General features: G+C 39.3%; 1 protein-coding gene across 2 annotated transcripts in view; it reads right to left on the bottom strand.

The window, feature by feature from the left end:
- The window catches only part of CHD6 (chromodomain helicase DNA binding protein 6), a 199106-nt gene that overhangs the window by 74979 nt on the left and 100162 nt on the right, over positions 1-23965 (bottom strand). For both annotated transcript variants that reach the window (XM_014787440.2, XM_087445250.1), the window contains exons 9-17: positions 23879-23965; positions 23545-23679; positions 19713-19834; positions 18220-18463; positions 16844-17020; positions 16054-16197; positions 12604-12859; positions 11579-11789; positions 91-286 (exon numbers count right to left, since the gene is read on the bottom strand). In XM_014787440.2, coding sequence (XP_014642926.1) covers positions 91-286; positions 11579-11789; positions 12604-12859; positions 16054-16197; positions 16844-17020; positions 18220-18463; positions 19713-19834; positions 23545-23679; positions 23879-23965 — 1572 coding nt within the window. The remainder of the gene's footprint in view (positions 1-90; positions 287-11578; positions 11790-12603; positions 12860-16053; positions 16198-16843; positions 17021-18219; positions 18464-19712; positions 19835-23544; positions 23680-23878) is intronic.

Genomic DNA, 23965 nt, shown 5'->3' with positions numbered 1-23965 from the left:
GGCAGACACTCTATAGCCAAGCCAGGCTTTGTCATGATGTTCTTGGGTTTAGGGGGAGCTAAGGCAAACAGCAATCATCCTAATGGTTACCTGCAAGTCATTTTGTGGGTTCCAGTCTGAATCAAATATGATGCAGGTATCAGCAGCTGTGAGATTGATCCCCAGGCCTCCCGCTCTGGTGCACAGAAGAAAGACAAAGCGGTCTGAGTCTGGCTTACAGAACCGGTCGATGGCTGCCTGGCGCAGGTTTCCCCGTACTCGCCCATCAATTCGCTCATAGGTGTATCTGAGGGGACCCAAACGAACGAAAGCCCAGGCGTTAATCATGACTTCAATGGAGAACAGCAAACAATGCAGGAAGCTGTTGACTGACGGCCTTAAATCCCTCACTGCTAAATTTGGACCAAATGTCAGCAGTCCAGAAGGAATCCCCCCCTCTACATACGCAGCAGGGCAGACACCTAAAGCTGCATTGCAAAATGCCCCCCTCTCAAAACAAACAGAAACCAAACCAAAACAAAAAACCAGCCACAAACTAAGGAGGACTAGAAGAACTGTAAACATAAAATATCAGTCCCCAATGCCCAAGCAACTCATTCTCAAGTATTTCCCAGTTTTTACTTGCACTGAATCTAATCATAAAACCAGGAAAAGCGAATAAAAGCCTCAACCATCTACTTTCAGTGATGCTCGTAACAAGGAACCCGAGTTCAATCAGTCTCTAGCTGCCTTTGGGTAAACTGAAAATGGGAAGAAGACTATACTGACAGGCAGTCCTTTTGTGTCTGGGCTGGTCATGTCTAGCCTGACAGTTCCTCAAAGCTTCAGGGGGCACAGGAAAACCTCCAAGTTCATAGCTAAAACCAAGGTCTTCTGGGCAGTATACTGCCAAGCAAGTAGGATAAATCACAGGAAAGGTTTTTGAGCTGTGTCGGGGGAAAGGGGGAGTGAGAAAAAAAACTGAAGAATTTTTAAAGGAAAATAAAGTGAGGAGGTAATGCTGAATATAATTAAGAAGGCATAGACCTGTGTGGAAAGCTAAGAAATAAAGGCAGAAAGCATGGTGGAGGAGAGGGTAAAATGAAAGAGAATAAGAAATGAGACTGCTATGGGAGCATGTTACTATCTGTCCATCCAATTAGAAAACAAGAGGGCACCTTTATGATGAAGATCACGGAATTAACACAGAAGCAAAATAGAGTAGCAATCTGGACAGCCACTGAGAGTGTTTTTAGTCTCTTATTTACCCCTTCACAATGAATGAATTAACAAGCAGATGTTACCCTGGGCCCAATTTTGACCAACAAGCAAGAACTGGTTGATAAAGTAGAAGTAACAGGAACTTTGTGAGAAAAGGACCAAGTCATCCTAGAACCGACAATAGCTAAGAACACAAATCTTGACAAAAAGCTTATCAGTAGAGCACAGAATTTGGGAAATCAGATCTCTACAAATTCAGACAAATAATTGGTAAGAGAATAAGGACAGACACTTGGGGTAGATGACTCTTGTGTGTGGATGGCTCTAGAAAATTAAGTTTGGCAAAATAATCCCAACTTTCTTGAGGAAAAGGAAAATCCATGTAAAGAAACCACCCAAGGAAATACACGTAGAGAAACCAGACCAACTCAGACTCATGAGAGACACATACAAAGCAAAGAACCAAGTCTGAAAACACTGTCTTCCTTTTACAAAGCTACAATGTACCCATACCTGGAATTACAGGGGTAGATTTCTCCTTTCTTTTTCTTTCTAAATGTAATAAACTTAAGAATAATAAATGCAACTGGAGTAGCAAATAAAACGGGTGGTGGTAACAGGACTGTCATGAAGGCAGATCAAGAAGATCTTGGGGCCGGCCCTGTGGCTTGGTGGTTAAGTGCGCGCGCTGCAATGCTGGTGGCCCGGGTTCGGATCCCGGGTGCGCATCGAGGCACCACTTCTCCGTCCATCCTGAGGCCGAGTCCCACATGCAGCAACTAGAAGGATGTGCAGCTATGACATACAACTATCTACTGGGGCTTTGGGGGGAAAAAATAAAATAAATAAAATCTTTAAAAAAAAAAAAAAAAAAAAAAAAAAAGAAGATCTTGAGTCATAGGATAAAAGCTAAGCATTATATTACTGAATTCTATAAAACCATGAAGCAATTAGATGTCATTATCATTATTATTAACAATAGCCACAGCAGTAATATTAGCAGCAAGCTCTTAAGTGTCAAGCTCTGTGCCAGGCGCCATGATACATGCTGTACACGCATCATCACATACACTTCTCACAATAATCCTATGAGGTTGTTTCATTATCATCATCCCCATTTTACACTTGAGGAAACTTCAAACACAAGCCCCCCCCCCCAAAATAACTTGCTCAATCGCCTAGCAGGTAAGTTGAACTCAGATCCATTTGACTCAAAGTCTACATTCTTAACCAGTTTGCTATATGGCCTTCATATTGTACCCTACATTTCCATGCAGTAAGACAAAAAGATTTCCCTAAAAGCTTAAAAGAAAAAATTAAAGATAAATAAGAGACACTAGTAAATTTAGGAAATTTGTAACTCTAGTAGGAAGTGAAAGAAGAAAGTATCAAAATGACTTTGATAACTCAGTGCACCAAGAATCTGTACCGGGTGACTCACAGAAGTTTGACCATGTATGTGATGCAGTGAAAGAAGCACAGGATTTGGAGTCAGGAGACAGCGTTGAGATTCAATTAAACAATAGCTGCCACCACTCCCACCATCACACGTGAACGATTAACGCTGCAGGCACAGAGGACTTAAGGTTCTTTGATAAGACACGCTAGCTGTCAGAGAGGAGCTAGGTGCCCACGGATCTGAGCAAGGCAGGGACTTAGCACAGCCTTGAGGAAGAAAAGAAATCAATAAATAGTGATGACATAACTCGGCCATCACCTAGGGAAAAAATTCCCATAAAATTAGATACTGTTTTGTCAGCTATGACAATAGTTTTAGAAATTGTGCAGGATGACTGAAACATTAATTCTCATTTCTATCACTTGTTCCATTTTGAGGGAGTGCTCTTGAAGAACACAAAACTACAACAAAAATCCATCCAATTATTTGAGTTCTTTTACATTGTGCCTCATCCCCCTCACTTCTGAGCCAGATCCTCTGGCTATGCCCTCACGTATGAGAGTATGGCATGAAATTAAATGGGAATAAAACCAAACTGACAGCTGGAGTGGCAACAAGGCTCAAGAAAAAAGAAAATCGTGAGAGCTAGCAAGTCTGAATGAAGAAATCAGACATCATAAAATTTTCCACATCAAACATCAGTGCAGCAATTAACCCTCTCCATCAACTATATTTTGAACAAAATCCCTAGCGTTGATGTGGCTCATCAAACTCTAATTCTGAGTTGCTGTCAAATATCAATGAGAAGCAGGTGGCATTCTGGAAAGCCTCTGTGTGCTTTGTTTGGGGAGGGAGGGGTGGAGTGACACGTTTTTGGCACAACAGAAGATGTTGACCTCAGAAGGCCTGAAGGGAAACGAACAACTTTCTTGTCTCCCAGCAATAACCAGCTGGAAAACATAAAGAGCAAAAAAAAAAACCATCCACGATAGCCATAAACATATAAAATACTTGGGATTAAACTCAATAAGAAATATGCAGGACTTGGCAACATAACACTAGGGACCATGTTGGTTTGTTCACCATGTCCCCAATAACTACAGAGGTTCTAGCACAATGTAGGCACTTTATAAATATTTATTGAATCAACAGTGTATATAGAAGTACTGAATAAGTGCGGTGAATATCACGTTCTTCAATTTTGCCAAGACGTCAATCCCACCCTACTAAATGTGTAAAAACCAACTAAAATCCCAACAAATGGATACACGCATATACAGAGAAATACAAATATGTAAATGTGTGGGTGTATACACATACATATGTACATATAATTTTTTTTTGGTAGTGAGGGACTGGAATAATCAAGGACAGATTAAAAAAGAATAATTCTGAATAATTCTGAAGTTCACCTACAATAATATAGGAGCAAAGGAATGGAAATATTGACCAAAACTGAAAGGTTAGATACACACTTAGCAAACATATCTCAGTATATTTTATGGATAGTGTTTTAAACGAAGGGGGGAAAAGATGGACTATTTAATAAATAGAAAATCAGACATATTTGTAAATAAATTAAATTAGACCCCCCATTATATGCCATTTACCAAAATTACAGAAGGACTGAAGACTGAAATGTAAAAAAAATCAAAGAAATTCAGTTAAATATAATGAATTATTATGCACATTTAATTCTTTTATCTCCCCAAACCTCTAATAAAATGACAGTAAAAGGATTTCTTAAAATGCATAATAATGCCCTCCTCCAAATAAACCCACCAACAGAACAGGAGAAGTCATAACAAAATTCTGGAAGCTGGAAAGTAGGCCAAGTGGTATTTGATTTGCAGAATCACAGGTGAGAAATAACCTAATTCAATACTGCAGAATATCCAGAGGAATCAGGCACTGGTGGCACCTGGTACCCCTGAAAGTAGGGATGCAGTCTAAAAACCAGAAACCGGCTGAATATTTGTGGAAGTATCAGTTAGCTTATAGATCACCCACCTCAGCCTTGAGAGGGTGAAAAAGAAGATCTGTATCCCGCTCTGCCCTAGGAGATACCAATCCCAGTTAAAGACAGAGGTACTATACTGAAAAAAGGGAAGAGAGCAGAGACATTGAGACCTCCCTACTTCTCTCCACCCCTTCCCCACAATAATCAAGTTCCCATCCATTTAGACAAGAGAGAGGAAGAGAAACACCCAAAATTAATAACATTGGAGGTTCCCCAATGAAATAGTCGAGCTAGATGGATAGTGTTCATACATGGAGAGTAAAGCCCAGAGTCAATAAGCTTAGCCCACGTACCCAGAGCTTCTAATCGGCTCAAGAGTGCCCATCATCTGACAGCCTAAGACCAGACGTCTGAGGAGAGCCTCTGATCTGAAACAAAGAGGCTCTGCTTCTGGTATGGCAGGGCGAGGTCATAACACACCAACCCTCTAACAAAACAACCACAACATACAAAAAACAAAAGAAATGAACAAAAAAATCTATCTGAGGGCACTGGAAAGTTAAGGAAAGCAGGCAGATTTTGGAGAGGAACAGAAACTTGTGGTTTTCGCCAGAGACAGAGCCATAGTTATGGCAGCAGAGGTGCAGGGCAGCCACAAATCTGATAAAAAGCCGCTGTCTTTCTGACCAGAGGAACCAGGGGAAGGAGTCTAAGGTAACCTCTGCAGAAGGTGAGAAGAGATCTCTAGAAAATAGACAGAGATGGTGAACCCCAAACTCTGGGTATGAACTCTACCTAAGTCTCCAGCTGACCTCTGACTCACACATGCTTGGGGCAGACTACAAGTAGTCTGAGCCAAGATTGGAGCTGCTACCTACCAGAGACACGGACAGAATTTGCAGCTTGAGTCTTACCTAGTTAACTGCCTCCAAATAAAAACCATCAACATCTTCACAGCAATGTAACAGAATCTTGAATCTCCACAACAAAATATGCACAATGTCCAGGGGAAAACCAAAATTATGTAAGATACGAAGAAACAAGAAAAATGTGACCCATTTTCAAGGGAAAAGACAATCAACTGATGTCAAATCTAAAATGTTATAATTATCAGACAAGAACTTTAAAACAGCTATTGTAATTATGCTCAATGAAGTGAAGGAATGTACATAATGAATGAAAAGATGGGAAATCACAGCAGAGAAACATCAAACTAAGAATCAAATGGACATCTTAAAACTAAAACACAATCTCTAAAATAAAGCTAGCGGGGCCGGCCCTGTGGCTTAGCAGTTAAGTGCATGCGCTCCGCTACTGGCGGCCCGGGTTCGGATCCCGTGCGTGCACCAATGCACTGCTTGTCTGGCCATGCTGAGGCGGTGTCCCACATACAGCAACTAGAAGGATGTGCAACTATGACATACAACTATCTACTGGGGCTTTGGGGGAGAAAAAGGGCGGGGGGGGAAGGAGGAGGATTGGCAATAGATGTTAGCTCAGAGCCGGTCTTCCTCAGCAAAAAGAGGAGGACTGGCATGGATGTTAGCTCAGGGCTGATCTTCCTCACAAAAATAAATAAATAAAATAAAATAAAATAAAGTTAGCATTGGATGAGCTTAATAAGCATGATGGAAATGACAGAGAAATGAGTAAGAGAACCTGAAGACAGATAAATCAAAACAAAAGGAAAGAGAGAAAAAGTAAAGAGCAAAGCCTATGGACTTGTGGGACAATAACAAAAGATCAAGGGCCGGCTCCGTGGCTTAGCGGTTAAGTGCGCGCGCTCTGATGCTGGCGGCCCGGGTTCGGATCCCGGGCGTGCCCCGAGGCACCACTTCTCCGTCCAACGTGAGGCCGAGTCCCACGTACAGCAACTAGAAGGATGTGAGCCTGTGGCATACAACTATCTACTGGGGCTTTGGGGGGAAAAAAAATGAATAAATAAAATCTTTAAAAAAAAAAAAAAAAAAAAAAAATGATCAAACATACAGGTAATTGGACTCTCACAAAGAAACAAGAGAAGAGGGCAAAAGAAAAAAAGAAATTGAAGAAATATTGACCAAAAGCTTCCCAAATTTGATGAAAGATATACATTTAACAAATTTAAGAAGCTCAGTGAACTCTGCACAGGATGAATTCCACATTACAGTAAAACTGCTGAAAATCAAAAATTAAAAGAAAATCTTTTAGACAGAGTAAAACAACACATCACACACAGGGGAACAGCAACTTAAATGATTGCAGAACTTCATATCAGAAACCATGGGGCCCAGAACACAGTGGAGTAACACTTTAAAGTGCTGAAAGACAAAAAAAAAAAAAAAAAGCCTACCCAGAATTCTAATATGAAAGGCAGAGATAGAAACAAACAAAAAGAAAAAATTTGACTTGGAGAAAATAGACACTGTAGGAAGGTAAAAAAAAAAAAAAAAAAATCTATAATGATTAATCTCAGAAAGACAAGACACTGCACCTGTGAAATAACCGGCTGAATTCTATAAAAATTGAAAAATCAGAGAATAAAATGTTCTAGAAAATTAAAAATATAATTATACAATGAAAACCTAGTGGTTAAAGTTGGAAGATAGAGTAAAGGAATTCTATCAGAAGGTATAGCAAAATATGATGAGATGGAAAGCAGAGAAAAGAGAAAATTAGGTGATCAGTCCAGAAGGTATGACATACAAATAACAGGAGTTCCACAAAGAGAAAACAAAACAAAAAGAAACAATGAAAGATAAACACAAAAAAATTCCCCAGAACTGAAGGAAGTTAGATTTCAGATGGGAAAGACCTACTTAGTATCCGATTCAATGGATCCCACACAAAAAACAGTTCATGGTAAAATTTCACAGCACTGGGACAAAGAGGATATATCAAAGCTTCTAAATAGAAAAAACAGGTCACAAATACAGACCAAGAATCAGAAGGGCTCTGAACTTCTCAACAACAATCCTGGAAGCTAGAAGACAAGGGACCACCAGCTTTAAAATTCTGTGGGAAAGTGATTTCTAACCCAGAATCTCAAACCCAGACAAACTATTACTCAAGAATGAGAGAAGATTGGGCCCAGCCCCGTGGCTTAGCAGTTAAGTGCGCACGCTCCGCTGCTGGCGGCCCGGGTTTGGATCCCGGGCGCGCACCGACGCACCGCTTCTCCGGCCATGCTGAGGCTGCGTCCCACATACAGCAACTAGAAGGATGTGCAGCCATGACATACAACTATCTACTGGGGCTTTGGGGGGAAAATAAATAAATAAAATCTTAAAAAACAAAAAAAAAAAAGAATGAGAGAAGACTAAAAATATTTCAGACAAAGTCTCAAAATTCACTTATCATTCACTCTTTCTCAGAAGCTCCCAGAAGAGGTACATGGGATCCACCAATAAGGAGACTTGATTCAACAAAGAAGGAAAGAAATTTGTCAGCGTGATGAAGGGAGATCACATATGGCAACTGTGTACTAGGAAGGAAGAGCAAATGGCCAGAGAGGAGCGGGACAGAAGATCCCCAGAGAGACGGCTCTGAGAAGATGAAACTGATGTGCTTGAACACAACAAGAGGACATTTAAACAACCAGGGTAAATTTTGAAGCTGTAATATATATATAGAAAAATAAGAATCAAATAAAGAGATAATTTTTACCTTCAGGGAAAATAAAAATTGTGCAAGAACGAAATAGTAATAAGCAGCATACTACGTGGCTGAGCTGTAACTTAGCATTTACATAAGTCATAATAAACACTGAATACTAATCTAACCCAAGTATGACATGGCACATTGGGAAGATGGGAGGACAGGAAGTTGCATATGTGGTGATTATGAGAGCAAGTGAAATAAGATAAATGCTCATCTTCCATAGTAAGAACAGATAATTACTAAAACAGGAAAAAAATCAAGAAATTACAACTACTGCCATTATTTAGACATAGCTATAAATACCAAAAGAAATAGCATAAAGAGTTTAAAGTAATTCTTTCTGGGGGTGGGAAAACTGGACGGTGGGGGGAATTAGGAAATGCGATTTTTCATAAGTCTAACAGAATGATTTGGCTCTTTAAATTATGTGCATGTATAACTTTGATAAAAATAAAAACTAAATTAAAAACAGAAAATTAATAATGATATTAGGCCAGAAGAGCCCTGCTGGATGCAGTTGGCATGAAGAAACCATAAAAGAATGAAAAGAAAATAATTCAGAATATTTATAAGATTGCATGGTTGAAAAGTGGGGAAGACTTTTTAAGCACATTAATTTAAGCATTTAAGCTTAAATAACCATTTAAATTTATTTAAAGCTGTTTTAAGACTGAGATATTTGACGATTATAAAATTTAAAACTCCCCAACATAAAATAAACAAACAAAAACCCATACCCATAAACAAAAAGTCAAAAACAACACTGGGGAAATATTTATACTGTACTCAAATACTTCACCATATTCAAAACGATTCTTATAAATTAATAAATCAAAAGGCAAAGAGCAAGAGAAAATGGAGAAAGAACATGAACAACGAATTCACCAAAAAAGAAATATAAATAGCTAATATATATCAAAAAATATTCATGATCATTAATAATCAGAAATAAAAATTAAAATGAGACCCTAATTTTGACTTATTGAATTAGCAAAGATTAAGAGGCAAAAAGAGAGTATGGAAAAAAGATTAAAAGGCAAATATTGCTCAGAGTATGGAAAAAAAGCATTCTCATATACTGTTGAAAGGCATATAGATAAAAATACCTTTCTAGAAGGTGTTTTGGAAATATGTATTAAGTGTTTTTAAAAATGTGTACCAAGGGCCTGGCCCGGTGGTGTAGTGGTTAAGTTCACACACTCCGCTTAGGCGGCCTGGGGTTTGCAGGTTCAGATCCTGGGTGCGGACCCACGCACTGCTTATCAAGCCATGCTGTGGCAGGCGTCACACATATCAAGTAGAGGAAGGTGGGCACGGATGTTTGCCCAGGGCCAATCTTCCTCAGCAAAAAGAGGAGGATTGGCAATGGATGTTAGCTCAGGGCTAATCTTCCTCACACACACAAAAAGTGTACCAAAATTTACCCTAAGGAAATAAGCGGAAACAGAAACATTCACAATGAATGAATATAAAGGGATAGTCACAGAGTTGCTTAAAATGCTGAAAAATTGGGAACAACCTTTAGGACAGACTATCATCATGCAGATCATCAAAATTATGTTGTAGAAAAATAAAGAAAAAAATTCATAACATATCAAATAAAAATGTAAGTTACAAAATAGAATGTAGAATATGGTCCCAATTCAAAATAATAAACAACAAAACTAAATATATGTATGCACAAAAGATAAAAGGCTAAAAAGATAAACACCTTGAGTATGAATGGGAGCTTTGAGCAGGTAGGTGATGGTCTTATCCGTGTCCATATTTTCAAGAGAAACTATAATACTTAAGCAATTTGAAAACAAAATGAGTAATAAATGATAAGGAAAAATAGCATAAAAAAAGCTAAACAGGGCCGGCCCAGTGGCTCAAGTGGTTAAGTGCGCGTGCTCCGCTGCGGTGGCCCGGGGTTCGCCAGTTCGGATCCCAGGCGCGCACCGACACACCGCTTGGCAAGCCATGCTGTGGCGGCATCCCACATAAAGTGGAGGAAGATGGGCATGGATGTTAGCCCAGGGCCAGTCTTCCTCAGCAAAGGAAAAAAAAGAGGAGGATTGGCAGATGTTAGCACAGGGCTGATCTTCCTCACAAAAAAACAAAACAAAACAAAACAAAAGCTAAACAGACATTTGAACTTAACAAAAGTCTGTTATTTCACTGTCACTCATTTGGGGGGGGGCTCTTTAAAAAAACCTGGAAACTCGTAGTTGTATATATTTTGAAGAGTAAGATAACATACCTACAAGAAGCAAGTGTTCTGGCAATGGGTTCCCATCTAGTGAATTTCTAAAATATGAAACTGCTTTACTAGTTTTGATTTATTCATTAGAGCTTTCTCAAAGAAAAAAATAATACAAGTCTCAGGAATTCTTTACATAAAAATCTCCACTAGAGAGCTCTGAGAAATTCTTCTATTGTCTAATCCAAATTCAAAGAATTATTTAACATTAAATGTCAGCATATCCCATAGTTAACTTTGTCATTTCTTTTAATGCTCTTTCTATAAATTACATGTTACACAGGCAAACAGAACCTTCAAGGATAAGAATAGTCAAGACAACTGAGATTTGCTATGATTTTACTACATGAAAACAAAGATTTCCTTTAAATTTAGCAATGCGTAGGCTAATGGTTTCTACCATCTTGAGATGATAGAATATCATCTCAAAAATGTACTAAGAGTACATTTTTAAAAACTCATTTATCATCTTGAGATCACTAATGTGTGCCAATGACTGGAAATGTAAGGTATAGTGTATTATTTAAGAAATGTAGTACCCACGCAGAATCCAAATAACCCACATAACACCACAGACTTTTCACCTGCATGAGCAATGGAATTTAGGTTCAAGGAATTACAGGAGTATGAACAAGAAAATAAATTGGGATGCCATGGCCAGTGTATTATAAAACCTTAGAGGGTTTGCTGAGAAAGAACATAAAATATCCCCAAATTCTTTTTCTGTGAGTCGTCAGCTTATGCTCTTTTAGAAACTTGATATAGTGATGCTTCCCAGGATGTATTTCTCTCATCATTATTAAGCCAAAAAAAAAAAAAAAAAAAAAAAAAAGTAAATACATTTTCTTAACCTTCTCTAATGCTATTTGAATTCTGTTTCTTCCAACTAAAGAAAATATAAATAAACACGGAGAATTTTCTTTTTAAGCAATGAAATTCACTCTAGATAATTAAACTTGGGTATACTTGGTCATAAGATTTAACTCTGAATTTTAGTCAATCTTTAAGAGGAGATTCCTTTTCTCCATTTTGGAATGCTTTGTTGTTGCTAAAGCATAATTTTTTAACAAATCAAAAAAGTATCAAAGAAAAGGAAGTGCCCTCAGTGTTTGATGCACAGCTTTGACACAAGTCTCACCTTCTCTGGATGAGATAATCTTCCAGGATATCAAGACAGCGCACCATCTGGGAGAAGATGAGTACTTTGTGGCCACCTGCAATCAGCTTAGGGAGCAGTTTATCAATCAGCACCAGCTTCCCTGCTGCCTGAATCATGGCCTGCAGCTGAAAGTCGGGGGCATCAGGGCTGTGGGTTTTTCGGAAATCTTCCAGAATTTTCTCCTCTGCCCCTAAAAAGGAAGGGAACAAAACTACTCTTTAAACAAACTATAAGGTAAAAGCTGCTCTCTGCTTTACGATCCTAGAAAAAATGAACTGAATTCTTAGGTCCTGGACCAACAGTCCAGTGAGGCAATGCTGTGTGTGCATCCCTGGTCTATGCCCTCAGCAGAGGGCTCTGCAAGCAGCAGGGCCACTGTGCAAAGAACACAGGTGTTTGCTTTCCTGGTAAATCTCACCAAGCAGAGAAAGGATTTGAGATACCAAGTCCTAGGCTGACTCATGCAAGTAAAGAAACTTTCACAGAAAGTTGACAGTCACACTTCTTGATGCCACAAAGACAAGCTATTAAGTAAATCCAAGCCACATTTTGATTTAAAAATTTATCAAAAAGTTTTATTGTAAAAAAGGCTCCAGGTATCTTCTCTAATTAGTAGAGTTAACTGTTAATTTATCTGTAGGGAGTTTTAATCTCATTGCAGCACGATCATTTATTCGACTGAGTAACACAGTTCCCTCTCCCAAAGTGGAAAGTGTGGACTAGACTGCCAGGACACAAAGGACAACAGACTGATGGGCGATAGCCATCCTCTGACAGGCAGCATCAGAAGAGAGAAGTCCAAAACTTGGCTCTCTGTACTCACTCGCTAGACTACTTAGGCAGATCCGTCAACCTCTTAGAACGTCAGTTTAATACTCTGTGAAAAGTGAGAATACGTACATCCTAGCATTTAATGGGAACTCAACATGTAAGATCATTGATTATCATGAGCTTTTGGCAGAGGCCCATGCCAGCCCTGAGTTGCCCCTACTTCCTGCACTCACCGTTGATCAGGTAGGGATGGTTACAGCACTTTCTCAGCTCCATCATGGTGTTGATGAGATTGGGCATGTTGTGCTGATTTGCCCCCTTGGACAGGAAGGAAAAGTTCTTCTCCAGGATGGCACGGTAGTACTTTTTCTGGATATTGGTCAGCTCTACTTCAATAATCGTCTCTTGTTTGGGAGCAAGGTTCTTTTCCACGTCATCTTTCAGCCGCCGAAGCATCATTGGTTTTAGGATAGATTGCAATTTCTTTACCTGTCCAGGGAAATGAGAGCTGTTCACCTGCCCCAGTCCTGATTTAATGATTACTGGGGTATTCCAACCTTCACTACCATCTCTTGAGCATCTAATCATAGCACTGTGGTAGGAGACTCAGTGAAAGATCATGACTGATCCCTGAACATGGGGAGTTCACAACAGGACTAAAAGGGAAAAAGGGATCTGGTTTTAATTCATAAGTAAATTACTGAGAACCTATGTGGCAACCTTACAAGATATAAAGGGAGAAAGATATACAAGACAGTACCTATTCTCTAGGATGGAGAAAACAAACCTCTCTCTCTCTAACACGCACATACGTGCAGTAATTATGGGAATACTTTAAGCCATGTTAGGAGGTACAAGTGATATATTACAAACGGAAGACTGAGATGCTGAAAGAACAAAGGAAGAAGTAGAGGCAATCTGGGAGTGGCTGAAATGGATGAAGGTGGTCAAAAGGCACAAACTTCCAGTTTTAAAATAAATAAGTCCTGGGAATGTAATGTACAGCATGGCAACTATAGTTAATAATACTGTACTGTAGATTTGAAAGCTGCTAAGAGAGTAGATCTTAAAAGTTCTTGTCGCTAGAAAAAAAATTTGTAATTATGTGTAGTGATGGAGGTTAACTAGACTTATGGTAGTGATCATTTCATAATACATATACAAATCAAACCATTATCTTGTACATCTGAAACTAATACAATGTTATATGTGAATTACATCTCAATAAAAAAAAGAAGTAGAGGCAATCTGGAAACAGGTTCCTCCTACACCTTCAAATAACAGCAGCAGCAAACACGTTGCAGGGTAGCAGTATGTAGAGTTAATGCTGTAAGGTGACATCTCTCACTCCACCATGCAAGCTGTCCCATCAGGGGCACTTTGAGCCTGACAGTCCTCTTTGCTATGATTTCTCTGTTCTATGATTTCTCTGTTCTTCTAACAGCCAGGTCTGGACAGCAGATCTCTCCTCACTTGGTGGCACTGGCAAGGTGACTTGCTCCCTCTCCCAAGAAGAGGGCAGAGAAGGGAGTCAAAGTTAAGGCACCTGAGTTAACCCTGAGCTACAATATGATGATAATAAGATTAATCCTGGTGGGAAAATAAAATAAGGGAAAAAGCAAGTGCAAAAGATCAAGTTTCAAGTCATAGAGGGCTACTGAAAAATCTTAAAAGGGGTGGAGTCTGCATAAATTAGTTGTGTGCTATGCTACTGCTTCCTGAAGAAATACAAAATGATTTACAGAGAGTGATTTAGAAGAGTTACTTGCTGGAACAGGTTTTAAACAATGATGAATATTTTTTGCTTTGGAAATAGATGCTTTCTAGAACTTTTTCATTTACTGTGATTTAAAATATAGACACTTTATGCCATTTTTGTGGTTTTCTCTTAACTAACCCCAATCTTAAATCTAACCCATTTATGAGACCTTGATTTTAAGAAATCTAATCCCCCAAATGAATACGAATTACCAAATAAGAACCCAAAGAGAAAAGACACAGCAAGATAACTGTTAAAGACAGGGACAAATGCCAATCTGCCACATGCTGGGTTCAGCTTTGCCCTTCACTTGGTTCATACCTTGAATCATTTAGAGAATACTATATGCCAGACACTGTGCTGGTCAATACAACAAACACAACTTTGGAGAAGATGTGGGCCTTGTCCTCAAGGAGGTCATTGTCTAGGAAGAAGAAAAAATGCATACCACAAAATAAGTGCAATGGGAGAAGAGGATGCATTTCTAATGGTCCAAAAATGGAGAGAAGGTTGGAGCTGCCTGTTGAAGGATCAAGATACTGCAAATGTAGAGAAGTGGAATTAAGTTTGATTACTCACTGCTCTCAAAGCCTGACTTGCCACAGAAGTAGAAACAGATTAGAACAGTGTACTCTTGACATCTGTTAGCAAAATTCACAAACCTTCTCAGTCCCCAAATTCTCTGCCCCAACCTACTCTCACACTATTGCTAGATTCATTTAACAGAATTAATTATGTCATTCCTGCAATCAAAAGGTTGCATTGCTTCTCTAATACCTACCAAATTCTTCAACCTGTCTTTCAAGATCTACCCACAATATAATCCTAAACCCCTCTGGACTCATACTCCATGATTCACCCACCCTGCTTCCAGCTCAACCAGATGATTCCTCACGGCTGATTACGCTGGTTTTTTTTTTCCTATACAAAGTACACTCATGCACCGCCTAACAACGTTTTGGTCAATGATGGACTACATCTACGACAGTGGTCCCATAAGATTAGTACCATACGGCCTAGGTGTGTAGTCGGCTATACCATCTAGGTTTGTGTAGGTACACTCTACGATGTTCACACAATGACGCAATCACCTAACAACACATTTCTCAGAACGTAACCCCGTCATTAAGCAATGTATGACTGTAGTCATTATCTCTTCTCTCTCCACCTGTTGAAAACTTACCCACCTTTCAAAGTCCATTTTCAAACTGTATTCTCTCCTTGAAGTCTTTCCTGATTCCAGAAGAGATGTGACCTTTCTCTCCTTTAAAGTCCCCAATACTATTATTTGTCCCCTATATGGGATTTAAACTTGTCTGGCTTATTTCTGTAATCCCTAGTAGAGATGGCTACCCATAATAGATAGATTTTCATTAATATCAGTTGTTTTGAATCAGCTTTGAGTCCAGTAAGCTAGAGTCAGGACTAGATCTTTGAGGAAATTTCGGGGATTTGCATAAAACTGGACTTACCAACTACTATAAGTATACGACTGCCTTCTTTTCCTCACTATCTGTGTATTTTGTTGTACTGAAGAAGATGAGCTTGGGAACATGTTGCAGATTATGTAGGAGGAAGGATAAAGGATGAGGGAAGCAGAAGAAAGCACCATGTTCCTGAGGCCAGAGCTATGAGCAAACTCAGTGAACTTACATGTGAGATCAGTAAAGGCAAGAGGCCTGATATGCTAACATAACATATTTTGGACGGTGATTCATTTATCCTTTGGTGTAATAAGAACTGCTAATAATCAGCTTACCCTTCTCACCATAAATAAAAAAACAAATTGAATAAATGAGGTAATGCTCATTTTACCAGTGATGTGAGAACCTGCTAACTCCTGTCCCCACAGTGACTTGTTCTTTCCTTGATGGTGAAGGTAACCATCACATTTGTCTCCTCAATCCTTCAGGCCCCTATTTACCTGTTCCTCTGTTTTCAGATCTCCGAACTCCTCCAAGAAAGCAGTCTCTGAAGGAAACTGTGAAGGCTCCAGAAAATTGAGCAAACTGAAGAGCTCCTCCACAGAGTTCTGCAAGGGTGTCCCAGTGAGCAGCACTTTGTGTTCCTGCACAAATTAACAGTACATGACGAATAGTGTTTGAGATACCAGAACAGTACATTTTGGGATACCAGAACAGTACATTTTGGTGGGAAAATGAAGCCAGGGCATTCTGTGCTCAATTTGGGGCAATTCTGTTTTGCTTTTATGAAAAGATAGGATGCCCACATTTCATGGGCGTACAGTCAATAAACAGATCAATTTCCTTTCACATCACTGCTTCGAGTAGCAATTTCATGCTAGTTAAAGCAACCATTCATTCACTCATTCAGTATTACTGTGTGTCAACCCACCACATACCAGGCACTGTGCCAAGGCAGCAATGTTAAAAGGCCATCATCTTTGGTACCAGATCATTCAGGAACCTGGAATCAAGCCAAAACAACTTACATTTCCAGGTCACAAATTTCAGGGTATTTAAGATTCCTCTGGGTCTCTCTGGGAATCAGTCTGTGGCAAAGGTCAAATTGCTGACCCGGTTCATCACAAAAAACATTTGATTCCTACACTATCACAGCTATACAGGGCAAAAAGAAAATCTAGAGTGAATAGACTTTGCACAAGTAAGCTACATACAAAATGGCTAAAGAATGCTTCGTCCATAGTGAACAGAAGAACTCTGTGTTTATGTAAAGAGCTTGCTGACTCTCACCAGGGCCATGAGCTTTAGACCCTCCAGAAGTTTGCAGTTCCTATTCTTCAGTCTGTGGGCTTCATCAATTATCACACAGCTCCAGTGAATCTTTTTCAGCTCTGGGCAGTCTGCCAGGATCATCTCAAATGTTGTGATGACAACATGGAACTTGAAGACTCCTGAAAGGGGGTTTCCCTGAGGATGACACAACCAAAGGCAAAGCTTTACACAATGGCTGCAGAATTCTGCTAATGGGTTACCAGCTGGATTAGAGGAGGTAGCATGATAAACGCTAGGACCTAGGTGAGAAGCCAATAAGCACTGCTCTTCCTCATTTGAGAAAAGAGAGAAATAAGAATGAACCAGCTATTTAGATAAGACATAGACCTCATTACATCAATGAAACAGAAGCAAGAGAGCATGTGCCCTCACAAAGGTGAGACAGATGAGCAGCACGGAAGGAACAGGAAGGACACTTTTTTTTTATTAATTGTTACGATAAGGAAAAGAGATGGGTGCTGATTCACACATTCCCAGCCAGGAGTTGGTCTAAACCACGCATATCCAAGGAAACCTTCTTTGCTACTTTTCAGATATAATTAATTTCACCTTATAATTTGGGTTCTAGCATGGATGCAAAGCAATGATCCTGATTCACCTGGGACAAGCGCTACCAGGCAGGACACATCTTTGTCTTTAGCCTGTCTCAGTGTTGCCACCACACAGAAAAAGCAGAGCTGCACATCTTAGAGAACACTTGAATTTTTTCCAAGTGTCTCCTTCTGCTGTCTATGAAACCCCTGGGGAGAGCAGTGGCTTTCCTCTGACTGGATTCACTTAATTTTCACCTTGTTTAATTATAAAAACCTTGTATGCCCAGGACAGGCATACAAGCATACTCAGCAGAGTGATTATACTTAACAAAAACTTAAAAGAAAAAGTTCTGTTGAGCTTTTAACAATTTGAATCCTGTTTTTTCTTTATCTATCCCTGTCCAATCTAACTTCCTCTCCAAACTCCTTGGCTGGGAACCCATCCTCTGCACACTAATTCTTCTGCTCACTTTCTTCACTGAGCACATAACAATTCAGATAAAATCTTCTGCATGTAAAAGTAACTTCTAAGCCAATCAAGAAGCCAAGCTTTCAGTATCCTAAAAAGAGCCTCTGGTATATCTCAGAGAGTGGAAAGCATGCCCTACTATTCTGTGTTTTATCACAAATTAAACTACCAGGGAGGAGCAAGTCTGCCTCTATAAACATAAGACTACAAAGTCAGTCAACAGTAACCCAAGGTGCAGAGCATTAAAACTCCTGAAGACAGTTGACAGAAAGGCTGTTCTGAACTATGACATCAGGCTGTCACTGGGTCTTTGTGATTCGTGGAAGTCTCACCTGCGCATCTCTGTACACCATTTCATACTGCTGGATCATCTGTCTGCTGATCTGGCTGCCGTGGTACACAATGGCATTCATCTCTGTCCACGTGCGGAACTCCCGCTCCCAGTTAGTGATGGTGGAGAGAGGGGCAATGATGAGGAAAGGGCCGTGGATTCCCCTGAGGAATATTTCTGAAAGGAATGTGATAGACTGGATGGTTTTCCCTAGGCCCATTTCATCAGCCAAAATACAGTTTTTTCTGCAGAGAGTAAGAAATACAGACAATTCACCATCACTATAGGAAAGAGGTAGCGGTTGGTTATAACTAAAAAGATACTTCAGAAGCAAACTTTGACCCATAAGGTCATCAGTGAAGGCCTTATCAGCATTTCCCAGAGATGCAACTGAGGTCAGTTTTTATTATTATTATTATCCATACCCTGCCTACTTTCAAAAAGGACCTATGGCAACTTGCGAGATAAATATGAAATAGGTCCATTTAAATATAAACTAAAAATACGGAAAAGTAAAATAACAGTGAGAGAAGGAGAAAAAAAATATGCCTCAAACCTAAGCCAGTTTCTGTACCTCACAAACTTCATGGAAGGCAAGGCAAAAATAAAAAGATGATAAGTTATATGATTCTCCTTATCTATCATTTGTGTTATCAAAGGACAAACTTTTAACCCATATAATAAACGTCTCATCAGAGTAAAGACATTGGTCTCTTCCAGTGATCCAGAATGACAGATTGCACAGAACTGTGACACTCGAAGGGATGTGGCCCCCATCCAGTCTCACTTCTCAGTGTGCAGATGGGTAACCTAAGATCTGGAAAGGTTTAGTGAGCTGTGCTCTGAATCATGTAGTGAAAAAGTGGCAGAGACTAGGCTAGAACACAGGTCTCTAGAGCCCCTTCTCAGTGTGTTTTCCATTACAACACGGTGTCTTTAAAATCAATACTATCGGGTACATTCTAGAATGTGAAGAAAATCTCAACCCATCTTTCTCAAATTTTATCTGTTTCATCTAGATTCTAATAGGAACTAAAGATAGAGTCTAAAACTAAGTGTTACAGTGCAAGCCCAGAACACCCATGGTTCACATATGAGCAGCAGAGGTGGGGCTAGAATCCAGATTCATTCCCCTTTTAGAGGCATTTTCTTGCTAAACACTTAGAGATAGAAAATAGTTTTAAAGGATCTTTTGAGTTTTATTTAATCCAGGTTGAGCCTAACGTTTTGGCTGGACTGGCAGAGAAAAAAAACACAAAGTCAATGATGTCTAAAGACCATTCCTTTTGGTTAGAGAAACATCTGACATAAAAATACAGTCCTGGTAGGACTAATGTGCAAAGATTACCCCCCTAAGTCGATGGCTGTGCTGCACTCTCTCACCCTCTGCTACTGCTACTCCAAGTTCTCCAGGCTAAGGCAACAATCTACCTCCAGGTACAAGCATTCGGTAAAAAGTTGTCCACCAAGACAGGACTAGTTCTGGTTCCTCACCTGTTATACCAGTTAAAAAGAAGCCAGTTCATCCCCTCCAGCTGGTACTCCCGGAGCTGGTTACTGTTCTTATACTCGCGAGACTTCTCGAGTTTCTGCCAGGAGTCAGAAGCAGGCCGCTCCTAGTGGAGGAAAGCAGAGAGCACAATACATAGAGAATGAGGTTTCAGGAGCATAACATGGAGGGAGACACGGGATAATAATGGGAAAGGTGGTAAATCTCAAAACACGGTCCTAAAGCTGGCTTCAAACTGCAGTTACTATCTTTTGACTAATGTGCAGGCCCTATATTTTCTAGATTTCACCTGATTAAACTAAGAACCCCTCTATAAAATTTGCAAGTAATTAATGAAGACGAGACACAGACCCACCTAAGATCTTGTGTCATATTGTTTTACTAGTCTCTCAGATGTCACTCTCATTTACATTTTAATTTCCTTACAAGCCAGTATTAGTCAGGTTTTCTGGTCTCTACAGACAGAATTTCTTTTTGTTATTTCTTTGTGCCTGCGGTATCAGCTCAGGCGAGCACAATGGGTCGAATACTCTGTTGATTAGCTTCTAGAGTCAGTATAATCAGAAGCCTGTATAATCAAAATTGCAAATTCCTTAAATTTGCCACAAATGTAACGACAGTCTTACTGCTTTATTTTTCCATATGAAATACCAAAGCAATTTCTAAATATAATTGATCTTTTCTCTACTGATACGAAATGCCATATGTATCATATACTGAGTTTCAATATATCCATGGAGCTATATCTCGAGTCTTCATTCTGTTCCACTGGACTGTGTATTACTGCAATAAAGCCAGACTTTCTAATTATTATAGCTTTATATCTGATGGGAAATTATTTTTTAAAAATGTGTTGGCTATTCTACCCTATTTACTACTCTGTGTAACTTTAGAATCAATTTGTCAAGTTCTCTTAAAATCCCACTAGAATTTCAATTAATCTGGGGAAAATTTAAATCTTTAGGTATTGGGCCTTCCCATCCAAAAATTTTATTTAGGTTTCACATTATTTGAACACAGTCTTGGTTATTTTGCTTATAGACAAAGTGAGCCCCTAAATTGACACTTTAGGGTCTTAAAAATAAAAAACTTTTAGCTATGCCTGTAGTTATAAATGAGAATTTCGAGACTGTAGCTTTTTCTAAATGGCAATTTTAGTCTTTGCTAAGTTCTACTTCGAGGTACTACAACAAAGTTTACACTTGAAACACGTTATTACCTAAAACTAAGCCATATGCATGTGAAATTTAATCAAATCTTCCCAAATATAATCACTGATATTTGGAGATAAGTGCAACCTGCCCATGGTCTTTCAGAAAAACACATCACGGCTTACCTACAAAATTACTACATCTGTAGTTCGGCTAAGCCCTTTGAAATAGGACTCTGTTGAATATTATTACCAGCACATTCTTCATTCTAACAGAATGAAGAATCTAGATATAGCTCCATGGATATATTTCTTCTTCTTAGAAATAAAGAAGAAAATAATTTATTATGTCAAAAGAATTAATTTTAAAGAACAAGCTTTTAAGCAAAGATATTCCCATATAAACTCTCCTGTTTCCTTAAAGAAATTACATTCTTAGTTTACTGGAACCATTTAGCCTGAAGTCCACAGAACCCATTTAGCGGGCATTCTTCCCTACTCTACTAGATACCATGGGGAGACTTCCTGGAATGTTCCACATCTCTAGTAACTTAAGTGGCTCACTCTCAGCATTGTAGATACTGTAGGATAGAATTTCACTGCAGATTTCTACTTTGCTATCCTGCCAGCCATCTAGATGGAGAGGCATCACTCTCTAATCCAGTCATTCCTCTGGGTTTTCCCTCTTTCCCTCATGCTAAAGGTTTTAGTTTAGCCAAAATTTCAGCCATCTAAGCATAAGACCTAAAATCAGCTAGAAGTTCCTGATGCCTAGGCTGGTTGGCTCCTTAGTGGTACAGACTATAGGAAACAACCTACCCCAGGGCTCGATAACCACCACTGGCTACTTTTAAAAGAGGACAACTGATTCTTGGAGTCTCCAGGGGGGGGTCTTGCCGATTAAAAGACTGCTTCTCTATTTGCACAGCCATTACTGACGCTCTTATTTCTTGCTTTCTCAAAATTCCGTATTTTACCTACAAGCAACCAATTTTTACCAAAAAGCTTTTAGGTATAGAATGTCCTATTCATCAAGACTGATAGAGTCATCTCTAAACTTCAAAGCCCAGAATAAAATCTCTTAAAAAATATTATTCAGTAAAGTACCATTTGGAGCCAGCCCTTTTTCTTAACATATAAAAAGACAGCTTTAATTATATTTTTAGCTACCATTCCAATTTAGAATTTTTGAGATAAAATTTCAAAATGTGCATTTTAAATGCGAGAACAAATAAATCAGAAACAAAAAGAGACAAGTGTGAAATGATACCATGGTTCATTGAGAGATGACGAGGATGGCAGCATCACAACAGCACAGAAGTAAAGGAAAAGTGAAATGGCCTGAAAACACGTGAGAATTCATATTCTTGCCAAATTCATGTAGTCAGTCTGAGGAAGTAAGTGGGATTTAGGCTGAGACAGTAACAATCCTGATTAGTTCTAGACGATAACTTACAATCAGCTTCAGAATGACATTCTCTCTACTCTCTGTTCCCACCCTGGTTTCTCTCTGCACTGTGCCACACACGCCAATTAGCCTGGTGCCATATCTGTCCATGTACACACAGCCTCTTCCCTTAGACCATGAGCTCCTAGGGCCTGTGCCTTCTTCCTTATCATATCTCACACAAGAATCAACCTACAGCCGATGCTTAATAAATGATTGACAAACTAAAAACACACAACAGCTAAGGAGTGGATATATGAGGGGCAGAAAGAAATTTATTAATCAATCATGTAGACAAGACACTATAAACTATGTAGATTTCTAATCACAGTTCTGCATCTCAAGATACCTTTATACACTTCATATGCCAAAAAAACCAAAACAAAATGTTGCTCGTGAATGGACTCAAACGTCGAGGTCTTGTCTTCTGAGTCCTAATTTTCCAGTGATGTAAAAACAACAAACAATAACAACAAACAATATAATAAGGAACTGGATAAGAGTTTTTCATATAAAAATGGTGATTTTTTTTAATAGAAACATTCCAGCCTATAGTCATATTCTTTAACAACTCTGATTCTCTTCCCAAGTGACTTACACCTTAACCAGGCTCTATCCCAATTCTACCTCCTCCTTTTAACTGTTGATATGCTATATACAACTACTTGTCAGTTACCCTGGGACCTTTCTGCAGCTTGGTGGTAATAATCCAGAGTCAGAAACACAAACTGATTCAATAAACATATATTGAAAATCTATGTTTCCTTTACAAAGTCCCAGGGATCTATAGGTAAAAGACAGTTCTTCCCCTTAAGAATATTCCAGTTGAGTAAAGGCAAAGGATAAAGACAAAGAAAAGAGATCACTGATGAAGCAAGTGATAAGATATAGGAAACAAGAAAGATACTAACAACTTACTGAGCTTCTTTCCCATGCCAGGCATTTCTTATACCTTCTGTCTTACTGACTACATGCAACAGCCATATACCAAGATATCTAAGCTCATATCCAATCTTCTTAAATGTCACATACATCAAAATAGAGCCCAGACCTAAAGCTGACCTCAGTGCTAGCAAAGCTTGATTTGGGCAGAAAAATACCCTGAAATGCAGCTTCAATGGGGAGTGGCCACAGAAACCACGCAGGAGCACATCCAGGACTGCCAAGTTCATAAAGTTACAGTTACAAGAGGCGCCAAACAGAGATATGGGTACATTACCACGTGCTTAATTTCAGGGAGAACTTGAAGAGATTCGAACTCTTTAACTTTTGCAGGATCCACATCTTCCTCTAGCTCCCATGTGCTTTCTTCGTAAGGCAGTGAGCACCACTTCACCAGGTAATGCGTCACTTCCTGGTGGAAACAGGAGAGAAATTTATGTTCTTTCTACTAGATTAAAGGACTCCATCACACTGTGGTCGACCTCTGAAAACTACCCTACAATACAACACATGAATGCCAATTAGAACAAAGACTACATGTTAACAAAACAAGAAAATACGTGATGAGAAAAGAAGACACTTCAGCAGAGTCAAAACAGCAGAAAACCCACCTCTCCTGTTTCTGCATCCTTGGTGTGGGCCACCTCCAAGATGCGATCAACTTCTACATAGTCTGGGTTGAACAAGTCTTCATCAGG

Source organism: Ceratotherium simum, chromosome 21 (genome assembly GCF_057802395.1).
Source record: "Ceratotherium simum simum isolate JZ-2026a chromosome 21, ASM5780239v1, whole genome shotgun sequence".
NCBI lineage: Eukaryota > Metazoa > Chordata > Mammalia > Perissodactyla > Rhinocerotidae > Ceratotherium > Ceratotherium simum.
This window is presented reverse-complemented; position numbering and strand designations above follow the sequence as displayed.